At 39.6% G+C, this 24,561-nt stretch overlaps 1 protein-coding gene and 1 long non-coding RNA gene across 5 annotated transcripts in view; one reads left to right on the top strand and one right to left on the bottom strand.

The window, feature by feature from the left end:
- Positions 1-24,561, top strand: part of STK35 (serine/threonine kinase 35) — a 53,381-nt gene that overhangs the window by 16,583 nt on the left and 12,237 nt on the right. For all 4 annotated transcript variants that reach the window (XM_056812371.1, XM_056812373.1, XM_056812372.1 and 1 more), the window contains exon 3: positions 6,511-7,261. In XM_056812371.1, coding sequence (XP_056668349.1) covers positions 6,511-7,223 — 713 coding nt within the window. In that variant the 3' untranslated portion in view covers positions 7,224-7,261. The remainder of the gene's footprint in view (positions 1-6,510; positions 7,262-24,561) is intronic.
- Positions 13,421-24,535, bottom strand: LOC130456453 (uncharacterized). Its single transcript, XR_008915325.1, has 3 exons — positions 24,237-24,535; positions 15,514-15,587; positions 13,421-13,800 (listed from the first exon to the last, which is right to left on the bottom strand). It is a non-coding gene; the product is annotated as an uncharacterized LOC130456453 (long non-coding RNA).

Raw genomic sequence — 24,561 nt, 5'->3', positions numbered from 1 at the left:
ATTAAATAAAAGGATCTTAGAGATCATCTAGTCCAGCAGTTCTCAACCTCTCAATTTGTAGCAGTGAGAATATATAATGCATATCAAGTATTTACATTCCAAATCATAACTGTAGCAAAATTACAGTTTTGAAGTAGCCACCAAAATAATTTTTTGGTTTGGGGGTCACTGCAACAGGAGGAACTGTATTGTGGGGTCACGGCATTAGAAAGGTTGAGAACCACTGATCTAGTCCAAATCCTTTTCTCATTCAACAAACATTTTGTAACTACTCTGTGCAAAGTTTTATTTTGGGGACCGACAAAAATAAGGAACTTCCATCTTTAAGAAGATTACATTCTAGTCAGTAAGTAAAAATTTAGGATTACAAAGGAGATTCCCATTATGTTTAAATATAGTTATTAAAGGACCACAGACCCCTGATAGATCATCTCTATGACCTTTTCCTGAGAATATCAAGAAGGGAGAGATCATTTCCAACTTGGGGAGATAGGAGAAGTCACATTTGAAGATTGGATTGGGGGGCAACAACAGGTAAAGGCATAGAAGCCTGGAGCAGTGAGACCAGAACTGTCAAGACAAAAACCCAACCCAGACCCCTTTGGAGGGCTTTAAACACCAGGCAGTGGTGGGGTAGTGTTGCAGTGCATTTATAAGAGATTTATAAGGTTCTTAGGAGTTCTGTTCTGGTGCTCCTTTTATCACTCAACAAAATACAAAAGAAAAAGCCCCCCTGCAGGCAGCTTAGGACTGAGGCAACTGAATATCAGCCCTAGAAGAACTGCCCTGATGAAATGACAAAACTCCCTCCACCTCACTGTTCAGGACTTGTGTAAACATTTTTGTATCTGGAACAAGGCGCTGCTCTCTATTTTCCATTCTGTCATGCCTTGTCTTTAGCTTACTATGGGCGTCTCAGACTGGGAGCGTCTCTTCCTGTTCCCTGTATTCATCTCCAAAAACAACCCCACCCCCTTTTCCTCTCCCCTCCAGCCTGCTGCTTCTTCTCACCCCATACCCCCTTTCCTACTTTGTACCTTGAACAGTAGATCTGGCTTCCCACCTGAGTGTTTTGGGATAGAGGACTCTTAGAAGATTTCTTCATCTCTATTGATCTAGCGACAATGGCCCATTCCCCCTTGTAGCAACTCAAGCTTTTCTCCCACTCTAATTCTTCTCTTCTTACCCTTCAGGATTGAGAGGTGTATTTTGTTTTGTAGACTGGCTTTTCTACCCTGTAACCATGGATACCAACTTTGTATATAAAATAACCAGCATTTCCCAAAATGTCACTGATGTTTGCAGACTTGGCCTTTGAGAAAAGAATTAGATGGCTTTTTAATCTTTTCCTTTTTGGTTCCACCTACAATTTGAAATATCAAGCTTTTTTTCTCCAGGGAATTAATTTGAAAGTTTGATTGGTTTTAGAAATCCCTGTTTTGTTTTGACCCCCCCCCCCCATTCATAGTTAATGACCTAGAAAGTGGATTATGATAAAGAGAACTAACAGATTTTTAAAAAATATATCCATCTTCCCTAAACTGGTTCTACCTGTATTACACTAAGATTCAAAGCAATGTAAACAAATTATATAATTACAGGGGAAATGATCTTTTGTGGGGAAATCCTTGCTTTGAGGAAGGTCATGTATAAGGCCACAGTCAGAAACCTGAGGGTAAACTTGCTTCTTCTGATCTCTTTAGCAGAATTAAAGAACCTAAATATACTGTGATCTTTCCAGTCGTGTGCCCTGTTTTAAGTAGTATGTTCTTGGGATGCCAGACTATGCATAATTTAGTCACAGAATCATACATCATTCGAACAAAAATGAGGCTCAGGATAACTAACATTAGGGGGACATAACATAACATTAGGATAACTAACATAAAGGGACATCAGAACTAGAACACTCAAGGTTCCTCAGAAGAATGTGGTATACTCTACTCTTCAGTCTAGGGAAGGACTTTAGACTATATATATAAAACTATTAAAACCAGAACAGATCTTATTTTATTCATTCATTTACTTATTTTGAAGTAGAGTTTCTCTCCTTAGCTAGACTGGAAGTGTAATAACTACTCTTGGGCCGATTGACATGGGAGCTATGACCTGGATTGGTTACCCCCTCCTTAGACAGCCTGATGATTCCCCACTCTCAAGGGCTTACCATATTGGTGCTCTGGACACTTCTGATAAACTTTAAGCTAGCCACCCAAGTGTCATCCTCCACTTGTAGGGATCACAAGTAAGCACCACTGCATGTGGAATGAACTTTAGATGAACTTTCATCCTTTTTTTAAAAAAAAATTCATCAGTTAAGACCCAGAGACTGTTGACTTGTTCAGTGTCACAGAGCTAATAACCAGGTCAAATTAGGACCTTATTCTCCAGAATCCTGATCCAAAGGTTGTTGTGTTTTTGTTTGTTTGTTTTTTTTTTTAATTTCATCAAGTTAAACAGTGATTGGTGGGGAAAGCACCATTAGACTAGGTTTGGAAAGTACAGAGTTTGTTCCTTCTTTGCTTAGCCAAGTATTCTTCTCTTCCCACGTGTGTCACTAAAGAGCTTTTAGGGTAAAATCCCCCTTTGGACACATAGTAGCTCAAAAAATAATCAAAGGAATTTGTCTACCATTTGGTGATCAATAAGCATTTATTAAGCACTCTAGCACCCAGTCCTAGAGTCTAATGATACAAATACCAAAAGAAATGGTAGTCCATGTATGTACTTAAATTCTGTTGAGTGGGTGTGGCACTTAGAGGGCATGACTGATTTCATTTGGGGTTGGGGAAATGAAATCAGGCAAGGCTTTATGTTAAAGGGGACTCTCAAGCTGATTATGAAGGGACGTAGGGACTCTCAAGAGACAGAGGTAGGGAGGAGGAGGTGCCAGGCATAGTCGGAGAAGGAGTGTCATGTGTGAGGAACAATAAGAAGGCCAATTTGGCAGGGATTGTCAGATACTTAAATGTGATATTGAGATTTAAAAAGTAGGTTTTAAAAAGAAGAGTTTTAAATACAAAACAGTTTGTAGTTGACCATGGAAAGCTAAAAAGCCACCAAATGTATTTGGCTGACCTGATTTGTGCTTTGGGGAAATCACTTTGATATCTTTGTGAATAAGATTGGAGAGGGGAGAGAAGACCCAGGGAGGGAAAGAAGGAGACCAGTGAGGAAGCTGTTGCAATAGTCATCCATGTCTTGCTACCATTCTCTTTGACATCACCATTTGCCAAACAATTTTCTAGCATTTGATCAGATCCAAAAGCAAAAGCCTTTAGAGAAAGATGGAGGAGGAGGAAGTGGATGAGTGTCTAACTTCTCAGTCTAGTAATAATAATCCTTCATAAGGTTTTCATTGGTTACAGATTTGTGTTTTCACAACTATTGTTTCATATGATTCTTATAACAGGTCTTGGAAGGTAATGGGGTGGGCAGATATCATCTGAAGAAACAGTCCTAGGAGAAGAGAAGCAACATAGCCAGGACAAAGCTCAGGGCTCTGGCCATGTTCGCATGGAGTTTTACCTGAGTCTTCCGTGTTCAAAATGTCGGTTCTTTCCTTCTTACCTTGCAGTCTATTATGAGCACAGAACTATGTGATCATGTATGTGAGGCTCTTCTCAAATTTTTGAGTTTATTGAGCGGGAAGTGAGAAGAGCCTTGAGTTTGAATCACCCCTCAAATTGTTACTATTCAACCATAATAAATTACTTAACATCTCTTAGTCTCATCTGTCACATGAGATCAGTAAATACCTCATTGGGCAGATAGGTAGCTGACTCAATGGAGAAAGAGCCAGACCTGGAAGATGGATGGTCCTGGGTTCAAGTCTAGCCTCAGATACTTCCTACCTGGGTGATCCTGGGCAAATCACGTAATTCCATCCAATTGCCTCATCCTTATCACGCTTTTGCCTTAGAACTGATCCTTAGTATGGATTCTAAGACATAAGGTAAGAGTTTAACTTCTTTTCCTCTGGGGTATATGACACAACTAGATATTTTGAGAGGGATAAATTTTATATGAAAAAGGATGTCTCTTCTCATGGGTTTTAGGATCCCTTAGGAGAAAATAGTATCATGTGAGAAGTGCTTTAAAGAGGCAAATAGAGATTTCACTGGAAGGGTAATTAACTACCTTGTGGATCAAGGAAGATTCCCTGAAAAAGGAGGGATGGGAGGTGTATTTTTAAAACTCTTTATCTAAGGCAGAAGAACAGAGAGAGCTCCAACAATCAAGGTAAAGTGACTTATCCCCCAGGTCACACAACTAGGAAGCGTCTGAGATTAGATTTGAACCCCTATAACATATACATTTAAAAACTAAGACAATATGCTGCTCTCAAGGATCTTAAATAGGGTTTAGTAAACCCTATTTGAGTTTGACATCACTAGGGGTGGGGGGGCGTGGAACATGGTTAGTTGGACACATAAAATAGGTGCCCAGGAAATACTTAAGCCACAGTAATCATAAAATTTTGGAGCAACAAAGGAACTTTAGATATCACTTAGCTTAAATCTTTCTCTTTTCTTCTCCCTTTCCCTTTCATTTTACAGATAGGAAACTGAAATACATCAATGAGAAGCAATTTGCCCAAGGTCCCCTAGCTTCTAGTTGTAAAAATTAAGTCTCTAATAGAAATATTATATTTTAAGAGATTTATTAATGATTAGAAATCAAGGAATAAAGAAGATACAAAATAAAGACCACATGCCCATGGCTGATCAGCCAGTTCAAATATTCACCTTACCACCACCAAGCTCAGGACAGGAAGTAAAGAGATGTGACATTCCATGTCCCCACCTAATATCCCCTATCTACAGGAAGTGTGTGTGTGTGTGTGTGTGTGTGTGTGTGTGTGTGTGTGTGTGTGTGTGTGTGTGTGTATACATACATACACAGGAAGTATGACAGGAAGTCAGTGGACTCCTGGGAAATGTAGTTCTTTTTTAGGGTAACTGGTTTTCAATTATACATAGTTAAAGGAAGAGCCAAGGCTGTGGATCTAGATCTTGGCGTTCGCAGCCCACTGTTCTTTCCATTATACTGCTTACTGAATTAGAGTACAAAAAGATTTCAGTAGGTTAGGTGTACTTCTTCCAAAATGCACAAAGAAAAGTATGGAGCGAATAGAATAGTGCTCATTAGAATCCCAAAAATGTGTTGGGAGATGGGAGGTGATAGTTATAATTTATATGTAAGAAAACTAAAATCTAGAGAAATGAGATGTCTTAATTCATAGTGAGTAACATGCTTCTGACTCTAATTCCAGATCTCACCAGACTCTTTTGAATGAGGAAAACATGATACTTTAATAAAGTCTGACTTTTAGCAATAGATTCAGATTCACATCAAGTCAAGAAAGGTACACATTCACTAACAGTTTCTGGTAAAACAGCTTGTGTATGTGTATTCAATTCAACAGACTTTTATTAAGCACATAATTTTGGCCCCAAAGATACAAAGATGAAAAAGTGACACAGTCCCTACCCTAAAGAACTTGGGCTAATTTGTTTTTTGAAGGTAGAAGGGTTAGGTATAGGACATACATTAATATACAATAGATATTATAAAGGTGGATAATGATTAAGCAAAATAGACAGGTTACCTACAAAGTGAGGATGTAGAATAGGGAACAGCTTCATGGAAAAGATGGCCCCTGAGTTTCCCCTTGAAGAGGAAAAGGAGAGACATCTTTATAGATTTAAAGGTGGGGCTATTCTAAGAATAGATGACAGAATGAGCAAAGGAACAGCAATGGGAGAGGATAGGACAAGAGCAAGGGGTGAAAAAATAATCCAGTTTGGCTAGAATAGAACACAAGTAAAAAGAAAGAGGGGACAGATAGTGCAACAAAGGTTATGAAGAATCTTAAATGGAATTTAAACTTGATTGGGTGGGAAATGAGGAATGAGAAACCATCTCAACATTTTCCAGTGAAGATCAGGCATCAAGCATTTATAATACAGTGGGAAAAGCACTAGGCTTGGAGTCAAGAGACCTGGGTTGGGATTCTAACTCCATCACTTATTAGCTTTGTGTTGCTATGCAATTCCTTTCATCTCTTTGAACTTCTTGCCTTATCTCTAAAATTGGGATAATGATATTTGCACTCCCTGCTTCACAGGGTTATAAGGTTATAAACTTCAAGGCAGTATATATAAATGTGAGTTATTACTTGGGTGGCAATATAAATAATGGAGATTATAGAAAGACAGATAGAAGAAAGATCCCTGGATTTGTAGTCAGGACACCTGGATTCAAATCCATCCTTAACTACGTGTATAACTGTGCAAGTCATTTACTTCTTTTGGTATTAGTTTTTCTTTCTGGAAAATAAGAGGCTTGGACCAATTGATCTCAGAGGTCCATTCCAAGGATCTCTCCAAATCCTTTGGTGATTTTGGGTATCTTGTCACTTCCTGCCACAATTTTCATTGCTTTTGCCTTTGTTGTAAGTTAGCTCAATCCATGCAATTTAAGCTGTTTCCTGTCCTCTTCACACAGGTGAAAGGATTCTGGGTTATGCAGAGGAACCCTGCTATCTCTGGTTTGTCATGGAGTTCTGTGAAGGAGGAGATCTGAATCAGTATGTGCTGTCCCGGCGGCCAGACCCAGCCACCAACCGAAGCTTCATGCTGCAGCTTACCAGTGCCATTGCCTTCCTACATAAAAACCACATCGTACACAGGGACCTCAAACCTGACAACATTCTAATCACTGAGAGATCTGGGGTCCCCGTCCTTAAGGTTGCTGACTTTGGACTCAGCAAAGTCTGTGCTGGGCTAGCACCTCGAGGGAAAGAGGGCGGTCAGGACAACAAAAATGTGAATGTGAATAAATACTGGTTGTCCTCAGCCTGTGGCTCTGACTTCTACATGGCCCCTGAGGTCTGGGAGGGGCACTACACAGCCAAGGCGGACATCTTTGCCCTAGGCATTATTATTTGGGCTATGATAGAGCGGATCACGTTCATTGACTCCGAGACCAAGAAGGAACTGCTGGGGACTTACATCAAACAGGGGACAGAAATTGTACCCGTAGGGGAAGCGCTGCTAGAGAACCCAAAGATGGAGTTGCACATCCCCCAGAAACGCAGGACTTCCATGTCTGAGGGGATCAAGCAGCTCTTGAAAGATATGTTAGCTGCTAACCCACAAGACCGACCTGATGCCTTTGAGCTTGAAACAAGAATGGACCAAGTCACATGTGCTGCTTAAAATTCAGGGCAAAGCATCCCAGGCGTTTTTGTAACTGGGTGAGTATTTGGTTGGATCTGGGTTTTTTCCCCGAGAAGTCTGTGAAGAACCAGGGAATATACCAAGAAACTTTGGGGCTACTTGCTCATACTTATACATACTCATAGTTGTATTATAATGGAAGGAGCCCTGGATTTTCAATCAGAACACCTAGATGTAAATCCTGGCGCTGATACTTAAATAGCCATATGACCCTTGGCAAATAATTTCTTTGTGCCCCCATTTTCTTACCTACAAAATGGGAATGGTGATACTTATACTTCCTACCTCACAAGGCTTTTGGAAAGATCAGATGAGATGATGTATATGAAAGTACTATGTACATTGAAAGGAGGAACTATATTAACATAGCTCTTATTAGTCAGCTTTTATAGAGAGGGTCTCAAAGGACCTTAAGAAATCCTACCTGCTAATCCTTTAACTTTAGAGATAACTGAAATATTGCCCAGAGAGGAAAAATGACTTTTCCCAAGGTATGACAGAGTGAGGATTTCAACCCTAGTCCTCCACTTCCAAATTAGTGCTTTTTCTACTATGTCCTACTATGACCACTTAGAGCTACTAATGGTTTTTGTGGGTATTAATTGTGCTGACCTAGGAGAGGAGATAGTAAGACCCATGGCCATTCTTGATTGTCTGAAGGCATGGCATAAATTTAAAACCGATTGGGAGCAACTAGGTAGCACAATGGATAGAATATCAGGCCAGGAGTCAAGAGACCCTGGGTTCAAATGTGACTTAAGACACTTTCCAGCTGTGTGATCCCCAAGCAAGTCACTTAATCCCCATTTACCTAGCCTTGCTGTTCTTCTGTCTTGGAATTGATACTAGATAGAAGGTACGGGTTATTTTTAAAAAACAAACAAATTGGAGGGTTTAGTTGTTGTGCATGTTGGGCAGATCCTAAAGCCAGTTCTGGTCTTTGGAATAGAAACAAACCCCATTTCCTATAGGAGTCAGGAAGGAGCAGTAGGCAGAAACTAACTCATGAGATGGTGGGGTATATCTGGGCCAGAGATATTCTCTAATGGCAGCTAGTAAATTGTGATAAACCAGAGCTACTTCTAGTCGGGTTACTGATCAGACACCTCTGATTTTTTTCCCATATCCCTCTTAAAATACATTGATACAACTTCAACAAAAATTCTTGATGTGTCTCTTGTCTGAAGAATGAATGTTGTATTTTAATTAGTGGAGCCTTAGTAGCAGCCTCCAGCCACACCTCTTGCTTCAGAGGAGTAACATCTTCTAGCTAGCTCAGCTCTGGGTTAGGGTAGTCAGTAGGGATGAATGACTTAGAGACTCCCTTTCTCTTCCCTCCTTTCCCTGCCCCAGCACTCTGCTTGGAGCCATTTATCAGCCAAGTGATACCAGAGTACAACTGTCTCTTTGTTGTGTTCTCAGCATTTATTTTACATACTGAATCATTGAGGAACTGCTTCCCCAGCTTATCCAAACTACCTTTCCGGGATTGGGTTTGGGAGCTTGGTGCTGGAAACAAAAAAAGCCAAGTGGATTCCCTTATTGACCAGGTCTCATTTTGTTTGTTTCTTAATACTTTCTACCCATGAGAGCCCATGTGAACTTCCCTTTCTTTAAAGGAGGATTGCTATATCCTTTAGGGCTATCATTGATTGTACCTAACCTAAAATGTGGGCCTAAAACCCAGCTCCCATCACACAGGGAAAAGAGCACTGAATTTAGAAGCTCTGTGGCCTTAGGTATGATATTTTCCCTCTTCAAACCCGATATTCCTCACCTAGAAAATGAAGGTATTTGACTACATGGTTGCTAACATTCTAGCCAGCTCTAAATCCCATGATCCTTTGTCCACATGGAACTTCATGTAATTACAAAGTAGTAAGTGTTTTACAGATGAGGAAACTGAGGTCCAGGGAGGTTGTGACTTGGCTGTAGTGATATAGTAGGAAGTGGCAACTAGGATTCCAGTTTAGGTCCTGTGCTACCCAACAGAGTTTAGTAAAGAAGAGAAAATGTGGAAAGAAGAGTAACCATTGGTTTCCATTCTGGTCTAGGATTCCCAGAAGGAATCAGGGGAGTTTTCCTAGAGGAAATGAAATGACCTTGCATCTGGGCCATAAAAGATGGCTATGATCTAAAAGATGAAGAGGGATAATAATGAAGAATATTCCAGGCAAAGGAGGTAGTGTAAAGTTGAGATAGCAAGGGGATATGGGGGAATATCAAAGTAGCTGAATTTGGCTAAATCTTAAAGAGGGGCAGAGGAAAGGAGGGCGGTAGTAGGTCTGTGTCAGATAGTGGTGGATCAGGCTAAGGAATTTAAATTCCTAGCCCAGAAGCAATTAGGAACTTTTAAGTAGCAGTGTGACCAGATCTATGCATGAAGGAGATAGATTTGGCTGTGTATGGAGGAAGGGCTAAAGTGGGGAAAATTTGAAGTAAGAAGAGCTATTAGTGGAAATGAGGGCCTGAACTTTTGTAGTGGCAGTGAAATTAGGAGGGGATTGATTCCAGAGCCCAGGAAGAGGCTGTTCTAAATGTACATGGAACTTAACATAGGACCTAATCCTATACTTCAACACTAGCATGGTAAATGGGGTCCACAGTCCATCCAGCTGGGATGGATTTAGGATTGTGGTTTGTCAAGGATATATAAGTTTGTTTGTTAGGAAAAGAAATAGAAAATATAGTGGGTTATTGGGTGTTTTTGTTTTTTTAAATAAAAGGTCAATCCAGTATTTGTATTGCTTAACTCAAATAGGAACACCTTGCTTTTCTTCTCCTGCCTCCCACCCCCCAATCCCATTTAAAGAAGAGGAGGTCTTGCTTTCTGAGTTTAGTATTACTAAATCACTTTACCTTTCAGACAAAAGCTCTAGTCTCAAACTGCTCTGTTCCAAAACATCTATTTTTGTGCATTACTCAATGCTAGGCAGCAGAGGCCTTGCTCTCTCTTATTTGTTGGCCTCATCTACTACGTTTGCCCTGCTATGTTGAGTCCAAATGTGAAACCAACTAGGCTGATGTTCTAGGTGACACTGGCCCAACAGGACTGAGAAAGGAGAGTGTTTGGGGTGGGGGTGTCTGTATTCACAACTGAGGCAGATGTCTATAAACAAAACAGTGTAACTAGGGCCTTCTTGAGCCAAAGCCCTGACGTGTGACGTGTCTGACTGAGCTGAGCCCAGAGTCCTGAGTATTCAAAGCCAAGTTCTGCTGTGTTAGGGAGACAGCAGTAGAACAGACCCAGCTTGAAATGCTTGGATCATAGGGACTATAGATAGTTAGGCTTAGGAGGAGCTGGACCTTGGCAGGCATTCTCAAGACAAGAAGAAAAGGCCTCTGCATCTCCAGCCAGGACAGAAGGGAAATGAGGTTAGACTTGAATGGTTGCCATTTAAAAGAGTGAGGCCACCACAAAAGGGAGCAAAGAACAGTGGGGAAAGTCCTAGAGTAGTAGTGAGGGGCCTTGAGGGCCAGGCCTTGCTACTAACTTGTTTAATGGCTAGTAGCAACAGCTGTTCACAGTTATGTAAAGCTTTACTTTGGCTTTTACAGAGCTCTTTTACATATCCCTCATTTGATCCTCACAACTCTGCAATTAATTGTCTTTAATAGTTGTAGTTGTAGTAAATGCAGGTTTCTTTAGTGCTTCAAGGACTTCACTGCTCTGCTTAACAATCAGGCATGGAAGGTATGGAATGAAAGAATTGTTCCTGTTTGAAAGATGAGAAAATCAAAGATGTAGAGAGGGGATTTGACTTGCCCAGAGACATGAACCTGGAGAGTTAACTTAGCTTTTCTCACCTCAGATCTAGTGCTCTTTCTCCTGCTCCAAATCCCACTTTTGCCTTTTAAAAAGGGACCCCCATTTGTATACTTGTTTTATTGTAACTCTAAAATTAAGTAGTTCAAATATCCTTATTTCACAGATAAAATAAGGAATGCAAATAACATACCAAATGTATAGATGAGGAAACAGGCTGAAAAGATAAGTTACTTGCCTTTGGCTTACATGGCAAACCTTAAAGTAGGAATTCAAGTTGGATTATAAATTAACTTGGTCCTGACTCCAAATCCAGTTCCCTTTTTAGGATTTTTCCTCTCTTGGTGTCAGTTTTCTTATATGCAAAATAAAGGGTGTTAGGCTCAATGATTATGTTTTATCCAGATAATTCTATAATTCTCAGATTCAGGTATTATTATCTCCATTTTAAATGCAATGAAATGAAGACTGGGAAAGAATGAGACCTGTCTGAGGTCACAGCAAGCGAGTGATAACACTGGAACTAGAACTCTGATCTTTTCACCCCAGGCTCAATGGCCCTTCCACTGTGCCCTTTGTCTAGATAACTAGGTAATTTGTAAAGTTACTTCCAAGTCTGACATTGGGTTCTAAGATGGTTTTTGTCTCTCTTATACATTGTGCCCTCAGATCTCTTCTACTGTAATATTCTACGATTTTTTGATCCTACCAGTCAACAAGTTTATTAACCAAAAGCATAAGAAATATGCAGACCTTTTATGAAAGTGATGCTACTTTTAGTAGGTCTTCTACTTTGTTCTTATCTTTCCTGTAGTCCTGATGGGTTTTAACTGAACATAGGACCAACCACAGACTTTTATAAAGTACAGGGCAGGTAAGGAGCGTGAATCTAATGAAAGGTAGACTTTACCATACCCACATTCCTAAAATGGCCTCCTAGCTCTTATCTCTATCTGTTGAAGCTCTTCCCCTTTAGTTCCAGTCATCTCTAATTCCTCATATTTCACTTAGCACTTTTCCTGAACTTCACCTTTGCACTTAAAACCCTTTTTATATCATACTTATCTGTCTATATATCTCTTGGATTACAGATTTCCCAAAGGAAAAGAACTGGATCTAATTTCATCTTTGTATCCCCAATGAGTGCCACACCAAAGGTCTACAAATAGTAGGCATTAAATTGAATTGCAAATAAGACCAGGTTATAAAAAGTATAATTTTTGTGAAGAGAAGTACATTGAGGTTGTCAATCTATCTTTAATATGTCTATAAATTTCAGATATCTTAGTAATGTAACTGACAAGTAGCAAAGTGTATTTTGTGTCTATATAATAGATTTACAGTAGATACAATTAAGTGGTGATTGTAGCACCCACAGATCAGTAGGCTTGAAACCTCTTCATTTTTTAAAAAATATTTTGTTTTTATATCATCTTCATTTCTAAATATATTGACCCCATTGAGCCATTCCTTCCAACATAGATTTAAAGGGGGGGGGGGGGGGGGACACACTTTACCAAAACCAACTGTCTCATTATTTGTGTCTGACAGGATATACAACATCCCATACCCAGAGTCCTCCACCTTTGTAAAGATTGGAGGCAACAGAAGAAGACAGATTGCTAAAATTTGGAGTCTAAGGGCTATTTTCCAAGTCCTGGCCCTGCTACTTGCTTTTGTATCGAATTGAGCAAGGCATTGGATCTTGCTAGATTTCAGCTATAAGATGAAGTGGCTGTATTAGGTGACCTTTCAGGGTCCCTTCTAGCTCTGGTCCTATGATCCAGTGAAATGAGCTGCCTTGTGAGGTAGAGAGCTCCATGGCTGGAAGTATTCAAGGCTCTAGTGGCCACGTGGGTCCACAGTAAAGGAGCTTATTCTCTGCATAGTGATATTTGTACTAGATTATGTCCCTTCCAACTCTTAGGTTTTTGATTCTCTGATTATTTTTTCCTATGATCTCTTGAAAGTATAAGTTAATATATTTCCTTCCCTCTCTTACAGATTTGAGAGGTTATTGGTGCAAAATGTTGTAAAAACTGTCAGGTTCAATTAATATATTAAGTTTTTTATATCTCTTTTAGAAAAATTCCTATATGAGATGCCTTGCTGAGTAGGTAAGGGAGAGAGATATTTGGGAATTATGATATATAAATAGTACCGATAAATTTCCTTTTCTTCTATTTTAAAAGTACTGATGAACCATGAAATAGCCAAAAAGTTAGAGACGTATACCCCAACAGCCTGAGGTTAACTAGATTGGACTATATGATCTTTGAAGTCCCTTCCAGCTCCAAAATCCTTTGTATTAATGAATTGTTGTAATAACAAAATATATCTGGGAAGATAAGGTAAAAAGTGGATTAATACATTCATATCACTACAATTTACAAAGTACTTTATTTCTAGTATCCCTATGAGGTAGATAGTTTAAATATTGTCATCTCTGTATTACTGATGAAGAAGAAACAGATTCCTCAGTTTATGTCCTACCCAAGGTCATGTAGCTTTTGATGAACATGGACCTTTTTTCTCCTGGAAAATGAGACAGCAATAAATTCTCTCTTCAACCATTAGATGCATTGCACATGCTAGGATCTTGGAGACCTTTTCTTTTCTAGGGTAAGAATGTTATTTTCAAAGGCCTTGCCTGGCATCAGGGAGCTCCCGAGTGGCCTGTGTTTGGCCTCTGCCGTTGCCATCTGTGATCACTCGTGCTGTGCTAATGTGATGCTGCTGAGTTATGTAACAGGAGCAGTGCCCTCTGGGGAAAATCCACACTGTGCTGCTCTATGGAATAGTAAATGCAGGACAATCAAAAGCAGGAGGGGACAGTCCTAGCCTGTAGCTATTTTCTTAAAACTCCAGCTGCCTCTTCATATTTTCTCCTGAGCACACTGCGTGTTAGAGTGCGAAGAATTCAGACTGAGTCTGGACATCAGAGTTCAGGTTCTGCCCAGCTTCTCACTAATTGTAGAATCTGGGACAAATCACTTTTCCTTCCTCTGAAAAATTAAGGAGTTTGATTATTTCCAAGATCCCTTCCTACTCTTTCTTAATACTGATCTCCAGAATCAGATGAACACATAAGATTCCTTCCAAATATGATATTCATTGTTCTGTAGATTGTATCTTTTGCTTCACATGACCCAGGTCTTTTTTTTCCCTAAACCTAGAGGTTTACAGCAAGTGGGCAAAAAAGGCTTTGGAGGTCCTCCTTGATATTCTTTGCTGCCCTCACTTATTTTTTTGTCTTATTTTGCCTAAAGATTTAAAATGAAACTATAATGAAAGGCTATCAGATTAATAGAATTTATATTTGGAGATAGTTGGCCAGATACCAGCACCCCTTTAAATTGAATAATGTAGATTCCATGTATGAGTCCAACCCTTAATCACATAGCTATTATGGGGTTTGGAGAGTGTTCCTGAAAATGTGTGTTGGATTTGATTACCACCCTAGATTATGAGCACCAGCAGATCGCAGAATCCTAGAATGTCAGCTCTGAAAAGGGACCATCTAGCCTAACCCTTTCATTCTGCAGAGGCCTAGAGAAAGGAATATGTGGAGAAAGTTCCTCCCAGAGTAACAGTACAAAAGACTAGAGTACATGAGTATTTCTAGTTTCCTATTTCTAGTATCAGGTGTTTTAATGTCCACTCTGCCACTTGGCTGTATGCATGTTGAGTTCAGAACTCTTTGTTCAGTGAAAAGTTCCTAATGATGATGCATTGAGAGTGTCTATATTTCAAGCATCTTACTCCACTTACTCACAGGTTCTCTTTTCAGCCCCCTGGTGGTTTATTCAGGAGCATTTCATAATCAAAGGAAGCGGGTCTTTCATCATTTCTAGCATTCAGAGTCAAGGCAAGTCTTAAAACTGCCAGCAACGTTTAAAATAAATCAATACCATAAACTACTGTGATGAATTTCCCAACTTACAGGAATTTCCATTTCAGTTAGAGGTGCCAGGGGAAAGCTATAACTCAACTAGCATTATACAAAGGTCAGATTTTCTATTTTGTTTCTTTGGAAGAGAAAGTGTTATCCAGAGACTTGACAAGAGCAGAGAAGGGGCCACCCAAGAGTTACAAGCCACCAAACAAGATAGAGGAGTTTCTTTTAAGATCTCTTATGGTATTGTGCAATATGAGTTGGTTGAAGTTCATTTAATAGCCTTGTGGAAAATTCATTACATCCTACTACATACTAACACTGGATGGTTATCCTGGAGGATGGGTTGTGAATCTAGTTCCACTGAAAGGAAGAGATTAGAGATCAATGTAAGCATTCCCTTGAGTAGCATGTCCTTTTAGACAGTAGGCTTTCCTCACTATCTAGAGCTAAAAGAGAGCTGAAAAGTCCAATTCCTCTCAATCTTCTGATATTTCATGGATATCTATGGAGCTACTACCATCCATTTGATACATGACCCCTTCCTTATACACCCCTAAATCCACTTCTGCTCATTTCTTTGTTAATATGCTACAGTCTGTACCCACCATGCATGCACTTTTCTTATTGCCTGGTGGATAAGCCAGAACTTCAGTTCTTCAGAAACTTGTGGATTGTGATTCTAAGCCAAAAAAAAAAAACATTTAATTAAATGTTCTCTTAGAAACTTGACACTTCTCTATAACATTTTACAAAAAAACTTTCCTTATTCCAGTCTAGTCCATTATCAACAGTATTATACAAGTATTGACTTTATTTCATAGATAAGGAGAATCAAGGGTCAAATGTTAATTGATTCAGACAAGGCCATATACAATAAGTTACAAAGCTGAGACTTAACCCAAAGCCTTCTGACCCCTTGTGCTTGAAGCGCCACAACACAGTCCCTGACCTTAAGAAGCTTGTGGTATAGCTATAGGGATACAAAATATGTAAATATGCAATTGCCATAAAGCAGAACAGAACATAACAGTATCATAACAAAAAAAGGTTATTAGGTTTGAGAGAATATTATTTCTTGATGTGGTGGGAGAAGGGAGAGACGAAGAGAATCAAGAGTATCTTGGGGGGAGGGGGGAGCTCGGTAGCTCAGTGGATTGAGAGCTAGGCCTAGAGACAGGAGGAGGTCCTGGGTTCAAATCTGGCCTCAGACACTTCCCAGCTGTGTGACCCTGGGCAAGTCAATAAACCCCCATTGCCTAGCCCTTACCACTCTTCTGCCTTGGAACCAATACACAGGATTGATTCCAAGAGGGAAGGTAAGGGTTTAAAAAAAAAAAGTATCTCCCTGGAAGAGAGAAAATTTGACTTGTACCTTGCTGTGAATTGAATTTCAGCTAAGAGAAGGTTTTAGTCTAAATGTAGGATATCAATGAAACAGAATTGTGGCGCCAGAAAATTGATTGTGTTTACAAAAGATGGCCAGTCACCTAATTTTGTCAAAGCAAGCAAAGTATGTGGTGAGAAATTCTGTGAGATGAGGCTAATTGTTGTGTAAATGACATCTGAATCCTATTTGAGGTAGGGGCATGGACTTTGTGAGAATTGTCTTGGAGATTTGGAACATCTGTTTTTCAAGATATGTGGGAAGTCACATGGATGGGTTGACTTTGCCTCACCTTGTATCTCTTTCATCCATTTGGAAAAGGGTGAATCAAACTAGTCTCTAACTGTTCCCTACATTGTATCTAGATGTTCTTAACATGTCTAAGACATGTCCTAGGAGGCATAAGTCCAAGACTGCATATGGGTGTGTAGTCCTTTCAGATTTTGGCAGATTCTAACAACATCTCACCAGAAAAATCCAATCTTGCACCAGTCAGAAAAAGAGCCAGTGGTCACAAATGAAGAATTCTTTGTTGTTAGTAACCAGTTGGGATGACTGGTTCTGGTGAGCCAAGGTTAATATAGGACTACAATCCTGAGTGTAGAGGATTATGAATAAGCCACACCCCAAACTAGCTATGAACTGGCTTTTTTCCCCCAGCTTCCAGGACTAGGCCTACTATCTAAACTGAAATTTAAAAATAAAATTTACTTTGAAAATAAGCAAAATGAACTGAAATTTAGATATAGCTATTAGCACATCTCAAAAATACACTGCTCCCCTGAAAATTGTAGGTTTATTTTATGAGTTAGTTTCCTCATCTGTAAAATGAGATTGAAAATTGGTCTAGATGATATTAAAGGTGTCTTCTAATTTGGCAGCCAGAATCCTATGATCGTGACCTAACACAATGTGAATCCTATGATTGTGTCTTGGTTCATATGCCATTGAGTTTGAGTAACTTGACTGGGGCTAGAAAAATTGAGTTAGGAAGTCTTGTCTAAAACTTGTCAAAAACTTTTCTCTCCCAGTTTAGCAGAAACTCTTGGGGAGTAGCTCCCTCCCTTTGTCAGTGAAGACACTAATGCCTAGAGAGGGGGTTTAGCTGTGAGTTTACCCAATGTTAGTAGCAGAACTCCTGATTTCTATCCTGCAGCTCTTTCCACCACACCAAACCACTGAGCAGCACTGCTCACAGCTATCCAACCTTGTTCAATCCTGTGATTCACTCTTAGTCAAGGTTTATGGGACACTGCTCTGCTACATGAAACCTTTTCCCAGGTCAGGCTGGTCTTTTCACTATTGTCTCAAAGGACCCGTGCTTTTTGCTTCCTCCCCAATGAAACTCTACTTAGCATTCATTCTTCAAGGCCAGGTCACAGCTTACCTCTTCTTACAAAACTTTTCTAAGCACCCTTGCCCACAATGGAATTAGAGCCCAGGGCTTCTGACTCTTGGGCCAGATTGGGCTAGTCATGCTTAATAGTGGCCCTTTCACCTCATTATTTTCTCCCTTGGTACATTAGCCATCACCAAAGTCTGCAAAACAGGTGTGTTTGCCCATGATGAGGTGGCATATGGCCCTTAGAGGCACTGAGGTCTCTTCTCTTCCCTCTAAAGAGGATGAGGAAGGGGGGGGGGGGGGGGGAACAATCTTGACTTTTCTCTACAGATGCCCCTGGCCTTGGGGAGACTATTTTCAGTGTAGTAATAATACTTTAAGATTCTCTGAAAGGAGCTGGAAGGCCTTCAACCATTAACTCTTAGTTCCCCATTATGTAGTTGAAGTAGGAACTAATTGTTCTTACTTTGAAAGAGAAAGGAAGCTTGTGGTAAAGAGGCCTGGGAAGAAGGTCGGGGCCAACCCTGACTTCACCAAGTGTTATAGGGACTTCCTCTCCTTTAGCCATCACTGTTGGGCCTTCTGAAGTAACTTTCAATTATGGAAGTTTTCTTTTTCTTTTTTTTCCTGTTTTTTGTTTTCTGGAGTTTAAAATCCTAAAATTACAGACTACTAGAGCAAGAAGGGATCTCAAAACATCAGGAATTAGGATAGAAGGAATATCAGAACTAAAAGGAAGGTCATCTAGTTAGTGCCTTCAAAAGGGATAATTTATCCTCTTTGTCATTTATATAGAACTTTGTTTCTGAAGCTGCTTACATGCACCTGATCCTTCTGAGCTAGATACAAGTAAGACTTAATTTCATTTATCAGATGAGGAATCTGCTCTGCAGAGAAGGGAAGGGAGGTGACATCCCAAGCTAAAAAAAGTAGATTCAAGGTTTGAACCCAAATTTCCAGACTCCCGGTTCATTAATTCATTATCTTTTCCACTGTTACAGGTTTTATGGGATGATAGTTGGTCCTCCATATTTCTGTTTTCTCCTTCCCCTCTGAGCCCTTCAGATAGATTCAAGTCTTTGAGTTTTATATCCTATGTTTGCTATAGAGGATTTATTCTTCAGCATTTGCTGCACCTTTGTAAATAATTTGCCATCAAATGATGATCATGTTGGCATTTCATGTAAACTCTGCTCTTATAATTTTGTCTTTCAAGTGCATGTTAGCCTTCTTATATAAGGGTAGGAGGGAACTGAAAATGAGCAATGTGGTGTCCTGTCACATGGACAGAGCTTAGGAAACAGGCTCTGCTTCTGTCAGAATGATACTTCTGTCATTCATCTTTTATACCCTTATATAAGTGGAGCCATGATTGCCTGCTGTTATAAAAAAAAAATCTCCTTAAGAGCCACTTTTATTGCAAATTGTGGAATACTATTTATAATTCATGCCAACCAGAAAAATAGGATAGAAGATGGTAGGCCTTGTACATAAGAGGGATGGTAGCAAATCCTCTCCTTGTTTGTCTTTATGTTCTTAACTGGTCATAATTTAAGAATATCAGAGTTGATCAGACCTAAGAATATAGGATGTCAGAGCCATTATGAGAGAGTCTGTCTGGTCAGCTTTTTTTCATTTTACAAAAGAGAAAAATAAATCCCATAGATAGGAATTGGCATCAGAGGTTAAAATACTAGTAGAATGCAGCTTTCCTGCCCCCTAGTTTAGTGTTTGTTTTTAAAAAAAAAAATTTTCCCCAAGAAACAAAATCTATTCTCTTTTCCCCCTAACCTCCCCCCCCTCCAAGGTGAAAAAGTAAGAAAACAGAACCTTGTAACATCTGCATATGTAGTCAAGCAAAACAATTCTTGCCATGGCCAAATTGGTTTTATCTCAAAATATACCATAGGATTAATCATTACATTGATCAGAGTTCTTAAGTCTTTCAAAGTTTGTCTTTACCGTTTTGTTATTGTATGAACTTTTCTGGTTCTGCTCACTTCATTCTATACCAGTTCTTATAGGTCTTCCTTGAAACCATGAAGGGAACTTCATCCTTACAGCACAATAATATTACGTTCATAAGCCATTGCCAGACACCTCTTTATTTCTTTGCCACCCACCTCTCTAGACACACAAAAGCTACTATAAATAATTTTTGTTCCCCTGGGCTCTTTTTCACTTTCTTTCATCTCTTTGGGGTACAAACTTAGTAGCAGTATTATAGGATCAAAGGGGCTAGTAATTTAGTCCGACATGGTTCCAAATTGCTTTCCAGAGTGACTGGACCAGGTCACATCTTGTATCACCAGTCCATGAATGAACCTGTTTTCCTATAATTCCTCTAATGTCATTTTCCCTTTTTATCAGTTTTGTCAGTCTTATCAGTTAATTTGCATTTCTCTATAGTGGTTTATTATTTAGACCATTTTTTAAGCATTTCTTTTAATAGTTTGGATTTCTTCCTCAGAAAACTGTCTTCCTTTGACCATTTATCCACTGAGGAATAACTAATTCTTAAAAATTATAATTCCCCATATATCTTGGAAATTAGCCCTTTATCAAAGAAACTGCTACAGAAGTTCTTCTCCACCCCCAGTCAAGTTATTGACTTCCCCATTGGTTTTTAACTACATTGGTTTTATATATACAAGATTCATAATTGTCCATTATACCTTCTGTGGTCATCTTCAGTCTTTTTTATTGCCATGAATTCTTCCCTGATCTTAAAGGAAAGTTTTCTGCCCTTCTCCTAGAGTTTGCAGTACATACTGGTGAAGCACCATATGGTATTATAGATAGAGTATTCTGCATCTGGATTTGGGAGACCTAGAATTTGAAATCTAAACTTAGAGCAGATTATTTTGATTGTTGGAATCTCCATTTCCTTGTCTGTAAAAAAGGTATAACAGCACTTAATGTTCTCCAGGGTCTTGTAAGGGTCATACTGTAATAATGTTTAAGAAATTCTATTTAAATGTAAGTTAGTAGTTGAAGGAACTGCTTTATTGGCAGCCCATTTCACTCTTTTCTTTTTCTAAACCCTTACGTTCTGTCTTAGAATCTAAGGCAGAAGAGTGGTAAGGGGTAGGCAATTAAGATTAAGTGACTTTTGGACCACGGTCACATAGCTAGGATGTGTCAGAGGCCAGATTTGAACCCAGGTCCTTTCTGACTCCAGTGCTACCTACCACTAAGCTACCCAGCTGCCCCTTTCTACTGTCTTTTCTAGGGATTGCTTGTGAACCTGAGCTCCAGTCTCAGCATTGCTAGTACTATGATCTTGGGCAAATAATTTCTTTTAAATCTCAATTTTCTGGTCTGTAAAGTGAGAGGTTTAGATTAAATGACCTTCAGGGGCCTTTCCAGCCCTAACAATAATCTATCTTCTTTGTAGTTTGAAGTCAGTCAGTTCTACCATCAGGTTCCCTTGACAGTTCACTAAGTCCTATTTTGAAGAAACCAAGGTGCAAAACATCCCCTGGTGCAGGCCAGTGTCTAGCATCAACAAACATTAACAGAACACCTACTATGTGAAAACTAAAAGCTACAGGTGAAAGTACCGTGGAGACAGATTTTTAGTTAGACAGTGGAAAGAGGTTTGCCTGACTTGAAATCAGGAAAACCTGAATTTACATCCTACCTCAAATGCTTATTAGCCTGTGTTATCCTGGGCAAGTCACTTGTCTCATCTGTAAAATGGGAATAATAATAGCATTCAGGAAAATTGTTATAAGGAACAAATGAGAGAATATATAGAAACTTTGGCAAACTGAAGAGCTATATAAATGTGATCTGCTATCATCATCATTATTATTAGCTCAAAAGCAGTGGGGAAACTTCCTAGTAATTAGATGTCTTCAGCAAAATCAGTTGGGTTTTTCTATGGCTAGGGAGTTTGTTATCCTGAAAAGGGGAGGGGGTGTTCAAGCAGGAAATGGGTGCTCGCCTGGTAAGGCATGATGTAGAGGGGAATTAATATCAGATAAGGAGGAAACTACATGGTATCAGATTCCTGCCAACTTCTAGAAATGCAAAATTAAGACATGACCCCTGACATTGCCTTTAGTTGAGAAAAGACAGTACAGAGAAATGTTTTTTGTACAGGCAAGATCATAGGAGATGAGAGAAGGGAACGATTCTTGCAGACTGGTAGTCAGGACAGTGGGGACCTCCTGGAGGAGGTAGATTTGAGGGAAGAAGAGGGCATTTCTAACAAAAGAGTGTAAATAATGACCCAAGTAAGAGTGCTTGAGATCAAAGAAACCAGTTGAGCTCTCCAGAGCTCGTGTGTAGGGGAGTTATAAAGAATTGGTTTATGCTGGTAGGTGGGGGCCACATTGTGAAGGGTTTTGATATTCCAGGCTAGGGAATTCAAACTTGATCCATTAAAACAGCATGGAGTAGTGAAAATAGTAGTGAACTTGGAATCAGGAGTGTTGGAGATTTGAATTTGGTTTTACCATTAGCTGTGTGACTAAGGGCAAGTATCCCCAATAATCATTTATCCCCATTTCTCAGATGAGGAGACTGCAAATGTGAGGATCCTAGTGGTTAGTAATATACAATCTGTCTCACAGTTAACATGGAAAGCACTTGACCAAGCACTATAGACATATGAATATAGTTATTGACCAGATCATTAGGAAGGCAGGTGCCATTTAGTTTCATTTACTCCGTTTCCATTAGTTTGGGTTTTGGAATGTTCTCCTATCTGGTGCTCCTGTTGACAGCACTTAATGAATTTTTCATCTGACTTTTCTACCTCTGCATCTCTTAATCCATATTTTTCATTGCATGGGTATTTTCATTTTCCCCATTTCTTTCTTGGCATTTCTGTGGCTGTATTTGAGCAGGCACTGGAGTGTTATTCTCCCTTGAAGCCTCTCACTCGTAAATTTTCAGGAATTGGCATTTGAATCTGTATCCCCCTTCACAGAAGTAATATGAAGATCAAATGAGCTCCATGTCTATGAAAGATTATGTAAATGTCTGCTATTGTTGAAGGGCACTGTGGTATGTTGAACTTAGTTAGACGACCTCAGTTTGGGTCCTGTCTCCATTGAATAATAACTGTGTGCAAGCCATTTCCCTTGTTTGGGGTCTTGTGAGGAGAGTGCTTTCTAAACTATAAATTGCTCTATAAATGTGAACTGTTGTTCTTAATCTTCAGGGGATAGTGGGAAGACATGTTCTAATTCTCATTTGTTTGGCCATATCAGCACAAGACTAATAGTTCTCCCATGGAACCTTACTAACTTGTTCTGCAGCCGCTTTGCACAGAGATCCCAAAGCCCTTTAGCAATTAAAGCCAACAAGTTGAAAGGGACTTGGCTGGCTGTTTCCAGTCCAAGAGCACCTGTAGTTGCTCACTGCCCTGCTGTGTCCTGGTCTCTTCTTCACTCTCTATGGGCACAACAAGTCTGTTAGTTTGTTTTTCTTTCCAAAGACCACAAGGCTGCCCAATCCCCAGATAGCCTGGTCACCTTTAGCCCCTTGGCTAGGAACAATATTGGGATGTCTGTCTAGGCCCCAAAGGTCTCCATCTCCAAGGCACCTTCAATAAGATCACAGCCTTTTCCCCTGAGCCAGTTCTTTGCTAATTACAGCAGCTGCAGCTGAACCTTTCCTTCTCTCAAGGGAGCCAATTGAAACTGTCTGCAGATCTCATTTCATGGGCACACTTCCTAAGTTGAGAAAGGGAATTAGTTAAGACTAATTACTGCCATGGCCTCTTCTCCAGTAGTTAATAATAATAATAATGATGATGATAATAATAATAATGATGAACTGGGTCATTTGTCTGTTATGCATTCAGATTTACAAAATGCTTTCCTTATAACTGGTTTGCAGGTGAGGAACCTGAGGCATAAAGATCAAGTGCATGTTCATTGTCTTCATCATAGACTTAGATTTAGAACTGAAAAGAACCTTAGATGTTATCTGATCTGAATCTTGATTTTTGCAGTTGAGAAAACTGAGGCTCAAAGAAGTTAGTTGACTGTCATTACCTAACCTCACTGAACTGAGATTCAAACCAAGTTCATGTTCCCTTCATTTCATCCTTTCTGCTCAAGACCCGTTTACTAAATTTAATTAGTTCCTCTAAACAGTAAACTCTTATTTCTTCCTTGTCTCTGGGAGTCCCAGAGTACCAGAGACCTGGTAACTCATAGGCAGATTCTGTATGTTTGGAGCTTAAAACTGTAAACACAATGTAAAAGTCCTTTTACTGTTGGCTGTACCATGAACATAATCTAAAGAGGTTAGGAATGTGTTATATAATCTTAGTGTGGGAAGGACCTTGGAGATTATCTCATCCAACCCTCATCATTTACTAATAAGAAAACTGAGATCCAATGAGGGGCAAGAGGCTTGCCCATGGGGCATAATAGTACACAGCCAGTCAGATATAGCATTAGTCCCCTGGTCAGCAGCACTCTTGCCATTCCACTTTGCCACATTGTGTACATTCTCTGTGACCCCAGGTTGGAGTCACTGGCTTCTCCTAGGTGTGAACCAAGATCTTCATGGTTAGGATTTTTTTTCCCTTAACTGTGTTGTGTTCAACTATTCTTTCTCCCCAATACAAGATGACATACCTGAGCCTGAATTATTGTAATAGAGGAAGTAATCTGATCCCATCAAGCAAATCCATAGGCTGACCCACTAGCTCTATAATGGAAGTAGGATGATGTCCATGTTCCTTTGGGGGTTAGGGTACTACAGTTCTCAGAAAGGAATTAGCATGATAAGCAAATGATGTTCATTGCTTTCTGTGGTTATCATTTGTCCTATTTTTGCTAAGTATTCTCTGGCTGCCTATTTTAACAAATTTGCTTTTCCTTTTAGAGTATAGTATGTATTGCCTTCACTGACTGAACCAGACAGATGTCACCATGGCAGCTATTATTCTAGTCATCAGAG

Source organism: Monodelphis domestica, chromosome 1, assembly GCF_027887165.1.
Source record: "Monodelphis domestica isolate mMonDom1 chromosome 1, mMonDom1.pri, whole genome shotgun sequence".
Taxonomy (NCBI): domain Eukaryota; kingdom Metazoa; phylum Chordata; class Mammalia; order Didelphimorphia; family Didelphidae; genus Monodelphis; species Monodelphis domestica.
Note: the sequence above shows the minus strand (reverse complement) of the source record. Positions and strands in the feature narration are given on the sequence as shown.